The sequence below is a fragment of the Gadus morhua genome, chromosome 9 (genome assembly GCF_902167405.1).
Source record: "Gadus morhua chromosome 9, gadMor3.0, whole genome shotgun sequence".
NCBI lineage: Eukaryota > Metazoa > Chordata > Actinopteri > Gadiformes > Gadidae > Gadus > Gadus morhua.
Genome location: NC_044056.1, coordinates 14,733,226 through 14,747,808, shown reverse-complemented (window position 1 = coordinate 14,747,808; position 14,583 = coordinate 14,733,226). Strand labels below are relative to the sequence as shown.

The window sequence follows — 14,583 nt, the reverse complement described above, 5'->3', positions numbered from 1 at the left end:
GTTCCTCTCCCAAATCCCTGTAGACCACACATGAAATAGCAGAACATGTAAAGCCAAGGCAATTCCAAGTGACGACCATGTGGGAGTCGGTAGGAGGAGCTCAGTTCTAACTACAGCTGCTGCATTGGTTGGTGGGCTTAGTGGGGAGGGGCTTAAGGAGAGAGAGAGAGAGAGAGAGAGAGAGAGAGAGAGAGAGAGAGAGAGAGAGAGAGAGAGAGGAAGAGAGAGAGAGAGAGAGAGAGAGAGAGAGAGAGAGAGAGAGAGAGAGGTAGAGAGAGAGAGGAAGAGAGAGAGAGGGAGAGATAGGGGAGGGGGAGTAAGAGAGAGAGGGAATGCCTGTTAGATGCGTCTGCCGGTAATAGCACATCAGCCACAGCGCTGCTACCAGGGAGAGCTGAACACCGTGTGTCTTGCCCGTGTTTCAAAAAGGACTGAGCGCACTGGAGTGCTGGAGGAAAGCAGGGGCTCTCAAGCAGAAAAGGCAACAAAAAAAAAAGGCAGGGAAGGAAGAGGAGAGTGACTGTGGGTGGAGGAGAGTGAGAGAGAGAGAGCACACGCGCATCAGAGCTCATATGGGATGCTGAAGGCTACGGCGGTAGAGAGGAGAGAGAGGCACGGCAGAGAGTAGTGGTAAGAGACCAGAAGAGAGAGGGATAGAGAGAGAGAGAGTCAGCGTCTCTCTTGGTTGTAACGCGTCTCTTCCACAGAAATTAGTGCTGAGCTCAGCAGAGGGGGGGGGGAGAGTGTGGAAGTGAAGCAGCTGAGCGCTGGAGGTCCTCAGGGGGTCGGAGTCCCTGCTGGAATAAGTTGGCACTGTGCGGAGCAGCGTGCCACGAGAGAGAGAGAGAGAGAGAAGGAGAGAGAGAGAGGAGCACGCGGTGACATTACAGGAGAGGCAGAGGGACACGTTTTTAAACTTCCTCCCACAAGGACGTCCCGCGTTGGGAAAAGGCTTCTTAGAGGACCACGCTGTGCGGCTAATTTAGGACTATCAGGGCGCGACAAGCCAAGAGCGGAGGACACATAAGCCTGGCAGAGGTGCCTATCCAGCTCAGACCTTCTCACTTCACCCCCCTGGAGATTCACTTATCCGGGCTTTGAATCGACTCAACTTAGCCCTCAGCACTGGAACTCGGAGTGGATTTTCTTTTGCTTTTTCATTGCTCTGTTTCGCCACTCCCCCTCCCCCTAATCCAAACTGAAATATATCCATTTTGTTGAGTTGCATTTTTTGGACTTTCCTTAGAAGACGAGACCCTTTGCAGGCGGCAGGGCTGCACTGTGCGTGCCGTCCTCTCTTGAGACTATGGTAGACAGTGTGTCAGGCAGCCTTCTATCCAGCGCCACAGCCCCAGAGCATGGAGAAGTCCAGCAGTGACGAGTCAGCCATCCACCGCAGCCCGTCCCTGGACAGCCACGAGTCCGACTTTGCTCGAGCCTCCAGCTCCGGCTGCCCGTTCGGAGGCCGAGGCTTCACGGCCGGTGCCTTCTACGGCTCCACGCGGAAGCACAACAACAACACATCGGCCGGCGCTCAGCAAGGCGCCGCGTCCGGAGGCGCCGCCGCCAACGCCGCCACCGACGCCAGCGCCGGCGGTCCGGCGGGAGCGGACAAGAGCGGGAAGAAGTGCGGATCGCCCAAGGGCAGCAAATACGTGGTGTTTTACCTGGATCTATCCTTTGTGTTTCTTCTAGAGTTCAAGAAGTGCAACATGGCACGCGGCTGCCTTTGCTGTCTCAAGTATTTGATGTTCCTCTTCAACCTCATCTTCTGGGTAAGTGCTGTGTGCTGATTTTCATTTGCTTTTTGTTGCTCTGTTTCTATCGTACATGCAGCCCCTCGCCACTGCTTCTTTTCTTTTCTCCTGTGATTGACTTCCAAGACGCCGCGCTGCCTACACGCACACTTGATCTTGTTTGAGCACACCTTACCGTATGTCTGCCTGAAGGCTGTGTGTGTGTGTGGGTGTGTGTGTGAGAGTGTGAACGGCAGCAGCTTGTTAATTACCTGATGAAATGCTTTATAAAGCACTAAACATGAGACGGTGTGATTTAAAGTGTTGGTTGTTGGTGCAGTCGTCTGTTTCTAATCATTACATCAGGGTGTTACGGCATTCTCTTTCATGGTACATGTGCTCCGTTCTATTCTTGGGTTCTCATCATGCCACATCCCTGTCTCCATCCCAAATGGACTGGCTGTGTGTGTGTGTGTGCGTGTGTGTGTGTGTGTGTGTGTGTGTGTGTGTGTGTGTGTGTGTGTGTGGGTGCGTGTGTGTGGGTGGTTGCGGGGGGCATTTTTGCATATGTGTATGCATATATAGAAGTTGGAAACACCAATGTTGAGATACGGAGATTGGTTGCTGGCAAAGTGTTTTGGATGCTGGGTTCATATTTGATCTGTTCTATACAATATAATTGAATACCACATTGTTAATAATCAATGCCAAAAATAGATTATATTTTTCCAACAGTGGCAGCGATACAAACCCCGCTTTAAAATGCATTGATTCAGAACATGGGTTAGCTTCGTTTTATTTTTTATTTTGGGCTTTGAGTTTCCTCCAGGCTATTGAAAGCTCGCCATTTCGTGTGGTGAGTTGTCGTTTGTCTTGAGTCTGGGCATTCCCTGACTATTGACACAGTGGATTAGGTGGGTCTTAACATTTACGACGCCAAGCCTTTTGTGTGGAGGAAAATGGGAAATGGGAGAAAAAGCACAACATCGGTGGGTTCTGCCCGGCGGTGCCCTCCATGTTACTACAGGGTGCGCTCTGCTAACTGGGGCAAATGAGAGGTAGGGGAGAGAGCGCTAGAAGGAGCGCAGCTGTGCCGAGAGCAGAGAGAGCAGAGTTTACACACACACACACACACACACACACACACACACACACACACACACACACACACACACAGACACACACACACACACACACACACAGACACACACACACACACACACACACACACACACACACACACACACACACACACACACACACACACACACACACAGACAAACACACAAACACAATTTGCATTGCACAGATGCCGGCACAATTACATACTCATGTACTCCCGCAACTTCTAATACGATTGATCGCGATGGCTGATAACCATTCCGACGGCTCGTTGCTGTAAAAGGCCCTCATTACGCTGCACTGCTTTAGGGCAATAGAGCACGATGATTAATCGAGTCAGAGTCCCTTGCAGCCATTATTAACAGTGATTGGCAAGCCGTGCCGTGCTCTGGTAGAGGGGAGATGTCGGAGCGGTCGTGGTAGGGTACGCTTTGCCCCCCTGGCCGCTGGCCTGGATATTTGGTAGATGGAAGTGGACGGTTTATTCTTAGACGACGAGCGCTGTGTTCATCTCCGGTGGGAGCTCACTGTGGTGAACATTTGGTTGATTGGTCACTTTATTACCCTGACTCCTCCTAAAACATGTTGAGTCGACTGACCCTCCATAAACCTTTGAACCACATTCCTCTAAAGGTGCAGGATGTACAATTAAGTGCCATCTAGAAAAACAGACTTGGCAGAAAGTCCCTACGTGGCTTTATTGTGTGTGTGTGGGTGTAGGGATGTTGTTATTGTGTGTGTGTGTGTGTGTGTGTGTGTGTGTGTGTGTGTGTGTGTGTGTGTGTGTGTGTGTGTGTGTGCATGCATGTTTGTGTGTGTATTACTACCATCTTGAATCAGTGTACGTGAATACAAATGTGTGGGTTTGCTTGGCGGAGGATCAAGAACCCCAACTAGCTGTGTGTGCCGTTTGCCTTCACGGGCCCCATGGCACGTCCCCCCCCCCCCCCCCCCCCACCTCTCTCTCGTACTCCTGCCCCGTCCGTCCCCTCCCGTTCTGAGGAGGTTGACACTGACTAGGATCCACCCTTTGCTCACATCGCTGAATGACAGTTTAATCGTTGTCCCTAGCGGTGTTGTCAGCCGCTGGGTGCCTATGGCAGCAGCCCCGGACCTGTCAGCGTTGTGACAGGCCCTGGGCTCCTCGGTGGTCACCGGCTCTGTATGTGTGTGTGTGAGTGCGTGGGCCTGTGCGTCTTAGCCAGCGTGTGTGGGCTAGCGGGTGCCACAGCAAGTCAGAGGTGGCCCCGATGGTGGGAGCAGTGAGTGAGGGGGGGAAAGGTGAGAGGAACGTTGTATCCCGACACCCCGAGCAGAGGGCGGTCGGACGCTCCAGGACCCGGCGGGTTGGAGCGGTGTGGTCTGACGTGTTGGAAGTTACGCCATTCATTCTGAGTAAAGGAAAGGTCCAACCCTGGTGTACCTTTCGGCCTTGCTAGGCGGCCTGCCACCCAGAAGTGTGCACGTTATGGCGCACACACGCACACACACCCCAACACACACACACACACACACACACACAAACCATTGAACACATGCACCGCTCTACGGGAATATCCTGGAAAAGTTTGTTTCCGTGGCGGGGGTATGTGGCGGTAACTTGAAGCAGAAGGTAAACAGTGACAGGAGCTCCAGGCATCTCCGTCGTGTAAGTGCTCATCCTCAGGCCTCAGAGCCCCCATAGCAGTTGTCCGGGACCATCTGGTCCGTATGTCTTACAGGGGGATTAGAGGGAGGTCTCAGCCCGGAGGAGGTGGAGGTGGGGGTTGGTGGCGTGGCCCAGATTGAGATCAAGGTTTCCTCAGATCCGGGATTGTGTGATTGCAAACATGAAGTCACCTTTTCTGGCCTTTATTGATTGGAAGTGCACTGCATTGACAATATGGGATGAGGATTCGGCAGTGACACATTCACCCATACACATACACAGACACAGAAACACAAACTCACACAGCGATAGGACTTCAGCGACAGTGACATTGGCAACTGTGATAAGGGGGACTGATGCTAAGCCCTTTCGGTGTTAGTGTTTAGAGCAGATCAGTGTTCATGCACTTGCTGTGAGCAAGGACTTTATCCCCCCCCACACACACACACAAACACACACACACACACACATCCCTACTCATCTGTGCTCCGCGTTTGCTCTGATGGATACTGGCTCTACTCCTTTCAGCCTCTACTTAGCTCTAATTCTATTGCTAATCCGTTTCATTCAAGATTAGCATCGTCGTTTACTTATGGTGGACATAAATGTGGGAGCCCGAAAGAGAAAATAAAATACAAATATTCAGTGCAAGTGTAATTACACAGACAGACGCACGCACAAACACTCGCGTGCCACAGTGAACGAATGCATTCGTGTGAGTTTGGAAACACCTAAGGCTCATTTGACGTTGACATTTTAAATATGTACAACAGCTTAGCATCCTTGTCATAACTATAACAAGCAGGGCACTGCTGATATCAAGGCAGGAACTTTTGTCAGAAAAGTGAAAATGTGGTAGCCCAGCTCATGAATGAGGTTCTGCAGGGTAATGCTGCATATTGTCAACGGTAATGGAGGTAGTAGAGGTCTCACTAGCGAACTAAATCACAGTCATGTCATGTCACCTTTTCCCACAGTTTATTTCATACCCTGGCACTATAAAGAATAGTGCTGAAAAATAAATGGGAAGGGCATGTACGTACATGTGCTTTTTATCATTCACGGCGATGCCTCAATCTGTCTGGATTCCGTCCAGGATCTCTTTCATATTTTCTAAAGACCAGTATGAAATGCAACCCTGGTTTTAATTCACAATTTGCCATTTTTCATAAAGCTCAATTCTAGCCTATTTCATGCCGTTTTTTCCACCCCCATTTCCTCATTGGCAGTAATACAGCCACAATCAGTCCATGCCAGGTGAGCATGGCGTCTGGGAGTTCGTCGAGGCACGCCGTTCACTGCACGGTACAGAGTGCGGTCTGATTCGGGTCCGTCTTCATGGATGCGGGCGAGAGCACAGTGAATCTTCTTATGCTGTGCCAGGCCTGCGTCTGTTTATGCACCTGATTAGTCCTCGCGACTGTGATAGTTTTAGGCTCAAGGCAATCACTAGATTCCATCAATAAAGACCACGCATGGTTGCCTCCTAGGATGTCATTACAGTGTGTTGTTGCAAGCACACACCAAAAAAAATAGAAAAGTTTATCCCCTTCAGCGTTGCCAGGAACCTGTAGCCAGCTACATCAGAGACGAGTCAAAAGAAAAAAAGACTCATTAGTTATTACGATTATTCAGGTAGGTTGCCATGGCGGAGGGCAATCGCCAACATTAATTTTACAGAGAGGGAGCGACTGGGATCATATTTTATTTATGTGCATTCACGAACCAGTGATTGGCATTCCCTTATGAAAGCTTAGCCTTGGTTTGAAATCGACGGACCTAATAGTTTCGTAAATCGGTTCGGTCCGTCCGTCTCCGCCAGGTGGCTCGCCGGGGGGAGCTCACTCCAATTTCCACATTTCCACCAGACTGCGCCCATTTCCTGTCTGTGGATCCCTGTCTGTGGTTTGTGTTCTCTGACGCTGCTCATTAGCAACCACAGCAGATGAACCGGGGAGGGTAGGGTATCTGTAGGCTAACCCCTGAGGGGGTTTGATGCTTACAGAGCAGGTGATGTGTCAAGAGGTGAGATGATGGAGCTGGAGTGTTGGTTTTTGGGATTGTGAAGCTAACCTTCGCTGGATCCTCTCTGAGCAGTGAGGGTCCACACGACACACCGTAGCGGTGTGTCGTGTGGACCAGATCGGACACATTGGACCGCTATTGAAGGCCGTCATTCAGGTAGAGCGATGCATAAATCCAAGGAGCCAAATGTAGACATATAACAAATATCCAACCATAATTTCACTTGAAGTTGTGTCATTTTTTTCCATCAATCATTGATATGGGTTTCTCTGGGTTTCCTCCACGAACCAAGATTTCTGCATAGAAAACAATGTTATTGCTAGAGTGAAAACCAACACGGGAAGCAGGCAGAGCTCAGGTAACGAGTGGGGGCAGCAAAGTATCGGGAGTGTTTTGGTGGCAGCTGAATCACCGAAAGAGCAGATGCATAAACACTGCGAGGCAATATCTTGGGAATAATGATAACGAGCATAATGTAGATCAAAGGCAAGTGGAAATGCCTCGAAATGTCATTGAGTCGCTGATGACATTTGCTGGGAGATATCCCTTCACCCCCTTTTTTTCCCACAATATCATCTGGGTCCCTCACAGTTGGAGTGGAAACATTCGTTCACGCAAGGGGATGACATGGGATTTTATAATTCCCAGCGAAACCTTTAAATCCCTGCCCAGTGCCCTATTTTGGATTTCAAAGACGTATCTAAAAGTAGTAGTTGATTTTTTACTTACTTTTACAGGGTTATCACCTGATTATTCATGACCCAATTAGTCATGAACCGGATATTATAGACACAGCTGCCCTTTCTTAACTTTTCATAATTTCTGTTATTTACACAAATAGTCGCCACTCATGGTACATTTGGGAACATTAATCAAGAGATCACTTATGGTCTATGGATTTCAGTCTTTGTGGTGCTGGCTAGCGTACCCCCTGAACACTGACCAGGGGAACTATCGACGTATGGAGACTACTCATTTTCTGGGAAGGAGAGGGAGGGGTGGTGTAGAAAAACGCTGAGGACAACAAGAGAGTAGCATCATTAGTTCTGCATACATAATCAGGATCCGATGTAATGACTTCATGTCAAAGTGTGTCCCCTGAGAGAAGTTAGGTGGGCCGAAGCGATGTACGCTCAATAAGGCTTACGTCCCTGGACATGACGTGTTCAACTTATATGCTAAGTGTCGCTTCGCGTTATGTGTGGTAAAAAAAGTTGGATATGCAGTCTCTCACAATTCTTTTAAGCCATGCGGGGGAAGATGATGGAGATCGTATGCAAATCCAGTGCTTTTAATTGAAATTGAGGTCTGAGCACTGGCTAGAACCTCAAAGCAAGCTATAAACTAGCCACTATTATGACCAGAAGATCAATGCTAAGCTCCAACTAAGCAGCAAATTAATGTACAATGTTAAAGCTAGCTGGCTGCACCGCGCCCCAAATTCACTCTCACCCAAAGGCAACTAAGATTCAATCAATTCTTCTAGCTCAGCGCCTCGCTCCTCGAACTCTGTTTGAAAGGCTTGAAGAATAATATTTCCTTGTTGGTCTGCTTAGAGAAAATGAATCATTTTTCTTATTTCTCACTGCTTTTTATTTAACTCAATTTGGCTCGATATGTATGCAGCCAACAGCTTAGATGTGGTGTCTTCGCAATCACCATGGGATACCCCTTAATTTTTTTTTTTTTTTGGGGTTTTCTGGTAAATAACTTTAATCCAAAAGGAGATAGCACTTTATTGTCTAGGCTTCCATGCCCCCGGAGCCAAAGTTATCCAGGGGGCTGGGGGGGGAAACCCATGCGTCTGAGCAAGGTGGATCATTGAAGGGGGAGTAAAGACCCTCCCTCCCATTACCAATCCAGCACCTCACAGCTGCCTTGATTGACTCAATGGGGATTTATTCTCCACAAGCGCACATCTCAAACCCTCAGTGGTGGTGGGATCCCCGCAACTATCTGCCTTTGTTGCTCCAGCCAAGAAGGCTGAATTCCTCGCTTTCTGCCACAAACAACCTTAACGTGATATGTAATTGTGCATTTTATTCATAAACTCCTACATTCACTGTCTTGAATTGTAACAGACCCAGAAACAAATTCCCTTGCCGCGTTTCAGAACATATAGAGGAGCTTATATGGGCTGTCTGAGGTTTTATTGGGGAAAGAAAGGGGGGGGGGGGGAACCACATAGAAGCAGTTGAAGCAAGATCTCTACAATCTGTAAAAAATGTGTATCAATGAGTTGCCAGAGTAACGTCGCTGTCTCTATTCCAGTCGTAAATGCTGCATCAAATTTAACCATGGAATCATTAAAGAGTAGGCGGCATGGCTTTGGTTTTTTCCCTATTGACGAAGTCCCCAATGAAACACCAGTATTAAAATGGAGTCTTAGCTTTGCAGTTTTGTTTTGTTTTCCACTATAACATGATGAAAGGAGTCGAAGAGCAGCCTGTGGCTTTGGTCAGAAGAATCCATCCCCAACGCTCATTTGAGCCTATTACATAAAGCGTCTGTGTGAAGCAACAGCGATATTTATATCATTAGATGGGAGGCTCCTCATGTACACTTTGTTTCTCTACAAAACAGTCAATGAGGACATTTTGGTTTTAACGATATTGTCTGCAAGCCTGAAAACCGTGTCAGCTCTTTTCAGGAACCAGTGAGTCGTTGTTGTCCTTATTATGGTGTTGTCTTCCTTGCCTAGCCTAGATCTTCCTCAGAACTCTCATGACTTTTATATCGCCCCCAATTTGTATTTGGTACTCACGAGGTGTGCACATTGCAAACGAGGGATTTTTGTTCAACAGAGGAAAATGAAACATTCATAGATGATTCTCCAGTCGTACAGTGGATAAGAAGAACCTTGCCATGCTGATTGTGTTCACCTGAGTTGCCGCAGTGTTTCTGTGCATGTACCTCATGGGTGACTTGCTTTACACACACACAGACATACACAGACACACACACAGACACACACACACACACACACACACACACACACACACACACACACACACACACACACACACACTCACAGACTCTGCCTGCCATTCTTATCATATTTCCATTCTGGCTTTCGCTGCTCTTTTATTTTACAGCAGTTATCACAAACAACCTAGCCTTCCCTTCTTTCGCAAGAAGACCTGGACTTTATGTTCCAACACTTGGTAAATCAACAGGGTCAGGTTGACTGCCGAGCTCATAAGAGTCTCTGGTTCACTCATGATGAGAGACCCAGAGTAAGGATACTATTCAACAACCCCCCCTCCCCGCGTGAGATCAATAAAGAAATATTAATAATAATATCTTAGGTTATTGATGCACCTCAGCCTTACCCTTTAAGGATGAGGTGCATCAATCAAGAACAATAAGTCATTACAAATGACTTCTTAAGACCCACAATCCTATCTTGCAATCTGCAACGTTTCAACACTGAACTTTTTCTTATCAAAGGTTAAAATAGGTTTCCATATGCAATCATTACTCTCAACTTCATTCATCTCTGTTGTGTAAACCTCTTTCCCGAGAACCTCACAGGGTCGACTCAGAGGAGTGACACATTGCAGCTAATGGTGGACGACCGGTGTTTTGGTGACGGGCTCAGTTGAAGTGGTCTATCATCATGATTGAGCTTGTCTCCATCTTCAATGAATGGGTTGCATCCATAGTGGGGGCGAGTAGTCTCATTAGCACAGGCCCCGTTGCCATCGTACCCAGTCATCACGATCCCGCTCTGCGCTCTGCTTGGCGTGAGACTCTGACACCAGTGTCACAGGCCAGCCCATTAACGACCTCGCTATTCAAAGCCCATCTTATCTGTGATGCTATCATTTTCTATCAGCTTTTATATGCTTTGATCATATCACTGCCACTGATTCACCTTTTTCATTGACACCACACACATAAAAACAGGCAGACAATAGATCTTGGTTAGGATCACTACCTAGACGATATGATTTTTGTTTTTGTGTTGGTAGTTCACCTCCAGAAAGTATCCCCTGAGGCAGACTGTGTAACGCTGATACATGGCACTTCAATCTTAGAAGTGAGTCTCCCTGCATTTCAGAAGGATCCAAACATTTGTGTTTCTCTTGTTGAACAAATTGTTTTGTTCGACCATTTTGAGAACACACCTTGAAAAGTTCTCAGCAGAGATGAGAAAGCTATGAATATAATATGAATTATTCTTGCAGGAAGAAGAAATCAAAAAATATTATTCTAGTTATTCAGGAAGAATTTCTTTTTCTATTTGTCCTTGATTTACTGCAAATTAAACATTTTCATTCAATGCATTGAAATTAATGTTCACATTAGATTATCATCCAACTGCGGATAAAATTTAATAAGCTTACTTAGGTCAAAAACACACGAAAAATATGCTAATGAAAAAAAGTATCTCTCAATACAAAGATTAAAAAAAAGAAGTCAAAGGAAAATCTAATCAGAGTCAGAATTAACGTGACATGCATTAACCATGCTCGTTGCTCTCTCTTTGATTAATCCACATTACCAATATTTCATGCATCTTGATTTCATAATTATTCTGGTACTAAATAGTTTATGGATGGAACTCTGTGGCTGCAATGCACCAGATTGATCCCACATGAATTATCTAATCGACCAACAAATAGAACTAGTGTGCATCTACAGCCATCTTAAAACCAGTTCTTTAGTCAATTGGTACTAGCCAGTAGATATCCCAGTCAATAACCTTGGTCATGGTTTTACTAGCTCTGTTGAGACTCGCATCAGTCAAACCTGAACCCGACTCCTCCCCTAAAACAACAGAGGAGTAAAAGTTATGATGGCAACTCCCTAAAAACACACAGAGACAGATGGAGCACCAACTGCAGATGCTTATTACAAGAAATTCCTCCACAGGTTGGTTAACAGTGCTCAAGCGTGAAACCTACGTATACTTTGGTTGGAAGGGAATCATTTTACGTGCATCCAATTTCATGTACACGCAAGATAACTTCTGCCTCAGGTAGCCTAGCTTCTCTCATCTTCCAAAGCCTGTGTTAGCTTCTTCTTTTTTTACATCAAAGAACTACCTCCCAAATGAGCTGAAAAAGTGGTATCCCAAGGCATGTTTTTTAATGTTCACATATCATGGTGACTGAGATTAGGGTCGGTTGGTTTCTCTATGATATGTAGAGTTGGATTTCTTTAATTCCCTGACAAATGGCTGCCATGGCTGTTAGATTAACATTAACGTGTTATCGTCTACAAGTTGGACGGCTTGACATGCAATGCATAAGAAGAGGAATTTATGGAAGCATGTGATTTAAGTTGAAAGACGTTGAACGTATTTTTAGTGGGGGAGTTGAACTCATTTGATTGACTTTAGGCCTTAAAGTGACTACACTTTATAGAAGATAAATAAAGGGATCGAGAGACAGATGGCTGTCCAACGGTTTGAAGCAGTGAGAAGCATAGAATAGATTAGTTCTGTTATCACGAGTAGCTGATTGTCCGATATCAGAGTAGAACATCCCCAGGCAACAGAATCTGGCAGTTTGCAGTTAAGTGGTGTTTGCTGTTGACGCTTCTCAACCCAATATGCCTCAGAGAGAGTTCATCAATTCTTAAGTTCTTAAGTGAGTGATGGTAAAAAGAACTTCCTTCACTCCGAAGAACATTTACCGGCAGAGGATGGGCCCTGGGTGAGGAAGGAATCAAAACATAAAGTACTGACAAGCCATCAATGCTGGTTTACAGAGACATATGGAGTGAAGTGGACGGGATCCTCATGATTCAAGTGCAGGGCTGTTGCCTTATAGAGACTGTTGGTGGAGTGAAGTCTTCACCCTGTCGATACTACCTCAGGTTGACTGTTCACTTATAAAGATGTTTTCCATGCTAAGTACCACTGGTGTGGTATGCAGCAAAAAACACAAAAGTCTAGTCATTTGAAGAAGTCCAGGCACACAGTGATAAAAATGTCTTTCGTTGACATTTTGTGTATAGGAGATGAGGAGGTACTGAACGTTTCAGCAAGCCGTTCTGAATGTGTTTTCTATTTTAATCAAAAGCTGTTGTCTCTATCTTTTTTTGGCGTTTGAACCAATTATTCGGGGAAGCCTATGGCGGAACAAATCCCAGCAGGTGGTCTAGAAGCAATGAAGCACGGAGAAGAGAGAGAGGCTCTGAAATGGAGTTTAGCCATTTTTGTATAATGATGCTGATGACTGATTCTAAAGTTCTGCCATCCAGTATTTTTCTAGATATAAATAGACTTGTCATATAACAACACTGATTCATTTTGGATAAGATATAAATTGATTTATAATATTTTTATTTTCTTTCTTTATACTTTGTACTTACCTTTGTTTGTATTTCTGTGACGGCAAACCTAAAATTATGTTGCCATTAAGTTGTCGTTACAAACGCCACTGGCTGTAACTCAGAGATACCTTGAGATAACTCTCTTTCGGTATTCACTGCTAGTGTCTGTGCTTAATAGAAATGGTGGGTGAGATCACACCTTTACCCGACACTATCATGAGCAACGTAATCTATTCAGTGATTTCTGAAGCCTGTCTCTCCCAGATCAGCAACATTGCATATTTTAGTTGTACTTGCTGGGATGGGCTTTTTACAGACAGCTAGCAAAAAAAAGTTTGACACCTATGCAAGCTTTTTTTCCATCTCATAAACACTGCTCGTTATATACATTCATCGGCATCAGGGACTTTGTGAGCAGCAAACGCTGGATTGTAACCGAAGCATAACTTTAGGAACAAATGTCCTCTGACAGCAGCTGTGGCAACTCATTCTCCTCACATCCTGTCCTATGTAAATCAGAATAGTGGGGCATTGGATTACAGATGGCATACCCTGGGTTACATGCCTCTGACTTTGAGTCATTAAGCAGCAGCAGACGAGTGTATCCAATGCAACACCACAAGTCAGACTGAGAACCATAAAACACAATCCAAAATACAATTTTAAACTCTGCTGAATGCTTCTGAAATCACAAGTCTCCAAAGTGATTAATTATTTCAAAAAGATGTTCACACGCCTTTTACACACATGTTTAGCATTTGGAAATCGCAAGGTATTCGTACATTTTTTTAACATAATACTGCCATTGGCTGTGCGAGGCCTACCGTATATACAGCATGTGAGATGCAACGTGCTCGGCCTCGTTTGTCGCTATCTCCCCCAGATGAGGTTTTGCTGATTTGTTTATAGCAGCACTGTGTTGACAACACTCTCGCAGACGCCACCGCCTATGCATACATGTGTGGGTATTAGAGACGCGCACAGAGCTTACACCATACCATTATCCAGGCTCATTCAGCTGCAGCACTCAACAGAAGAAAAAAAAACGCAGAACAGAACAACGACCAAACACCATTGTTGTTTATGTTGTTTTATTATTGGTTTTCGGTCGTTGTCGAAGACAATGTCAAGACTCTCGAAAACAATTACTATGAGATCTCTGATGTTGCTTAAGCCTTTAAGGTGTGGTTTATCTGGTTTGGCATTGGAATGACCTTCAACCGGGTAGAGAGAGGTGTTGTATATGAATATAGATTCCATTGAAACTTTTTATTTTCCTTAGTGGGCAGCTGTCAAAGCATCTTAGCCAGGACTTTTCTCAAGTTGGTGATCCCATCTGGATCCCTAGATGTAGAGTTAGTAATGTATAGTCCTACTGGTCCTAGTCTATGCATGGCTCGGCCTAAAAGACCCCAAGAGAGAGACAGGAAGAGAAAAGAAAAGATTGCATCAGAGTGTGCACTAATTTATTAAATTACACTGTCTGCTTAAATGTGGGCTATTTCCTTGGATTTTGTCGTTTTTCTTCCATTTTCAAAGGACATTTCACTGTCTTTTTCGTTCCCCCTTTTCTCTGAGCACAGTCAGTGGAACAAAGCCACAGATAAAGCTTGACTGGGAGAGTGACTGACACAGCAGTCAATGTGTAATTAGCCAGTTTTTGCTTTACCTAATGTGCAATTGTCTAATTAGCTTAATTTATTCTAAAGCAAATGAGTTAAGAATTATACCAACATTCATACGTGCACTTTATGCCTATTGCCTTTT

The 14,583-nt window shown here is 45.6% G+C and overlaps 1 protein-coding gene across 1 annotated transcript in view; it reads left to right on the top strand.

Annotated features, from left to right (window-relative positions):
- Positions 1-278: 278 nt before the first annotated feature.
- LOC115550309 (tetraspanin-9-like) overlaps positions 279-14,583 on the top strand; it is a 63,396-nt gene continuing 49,091 nt past the window's right edge. Inside the window, 1 exon segment of the mRNA XM_030365216.1 lies at positions 279-1,775. Within this exon segment, the coding sequence (XP_030221076.1) occupies positions 1,359-1,775 (417 nt within the window). The 5' untranslated portion in view covers positions 279-1,358.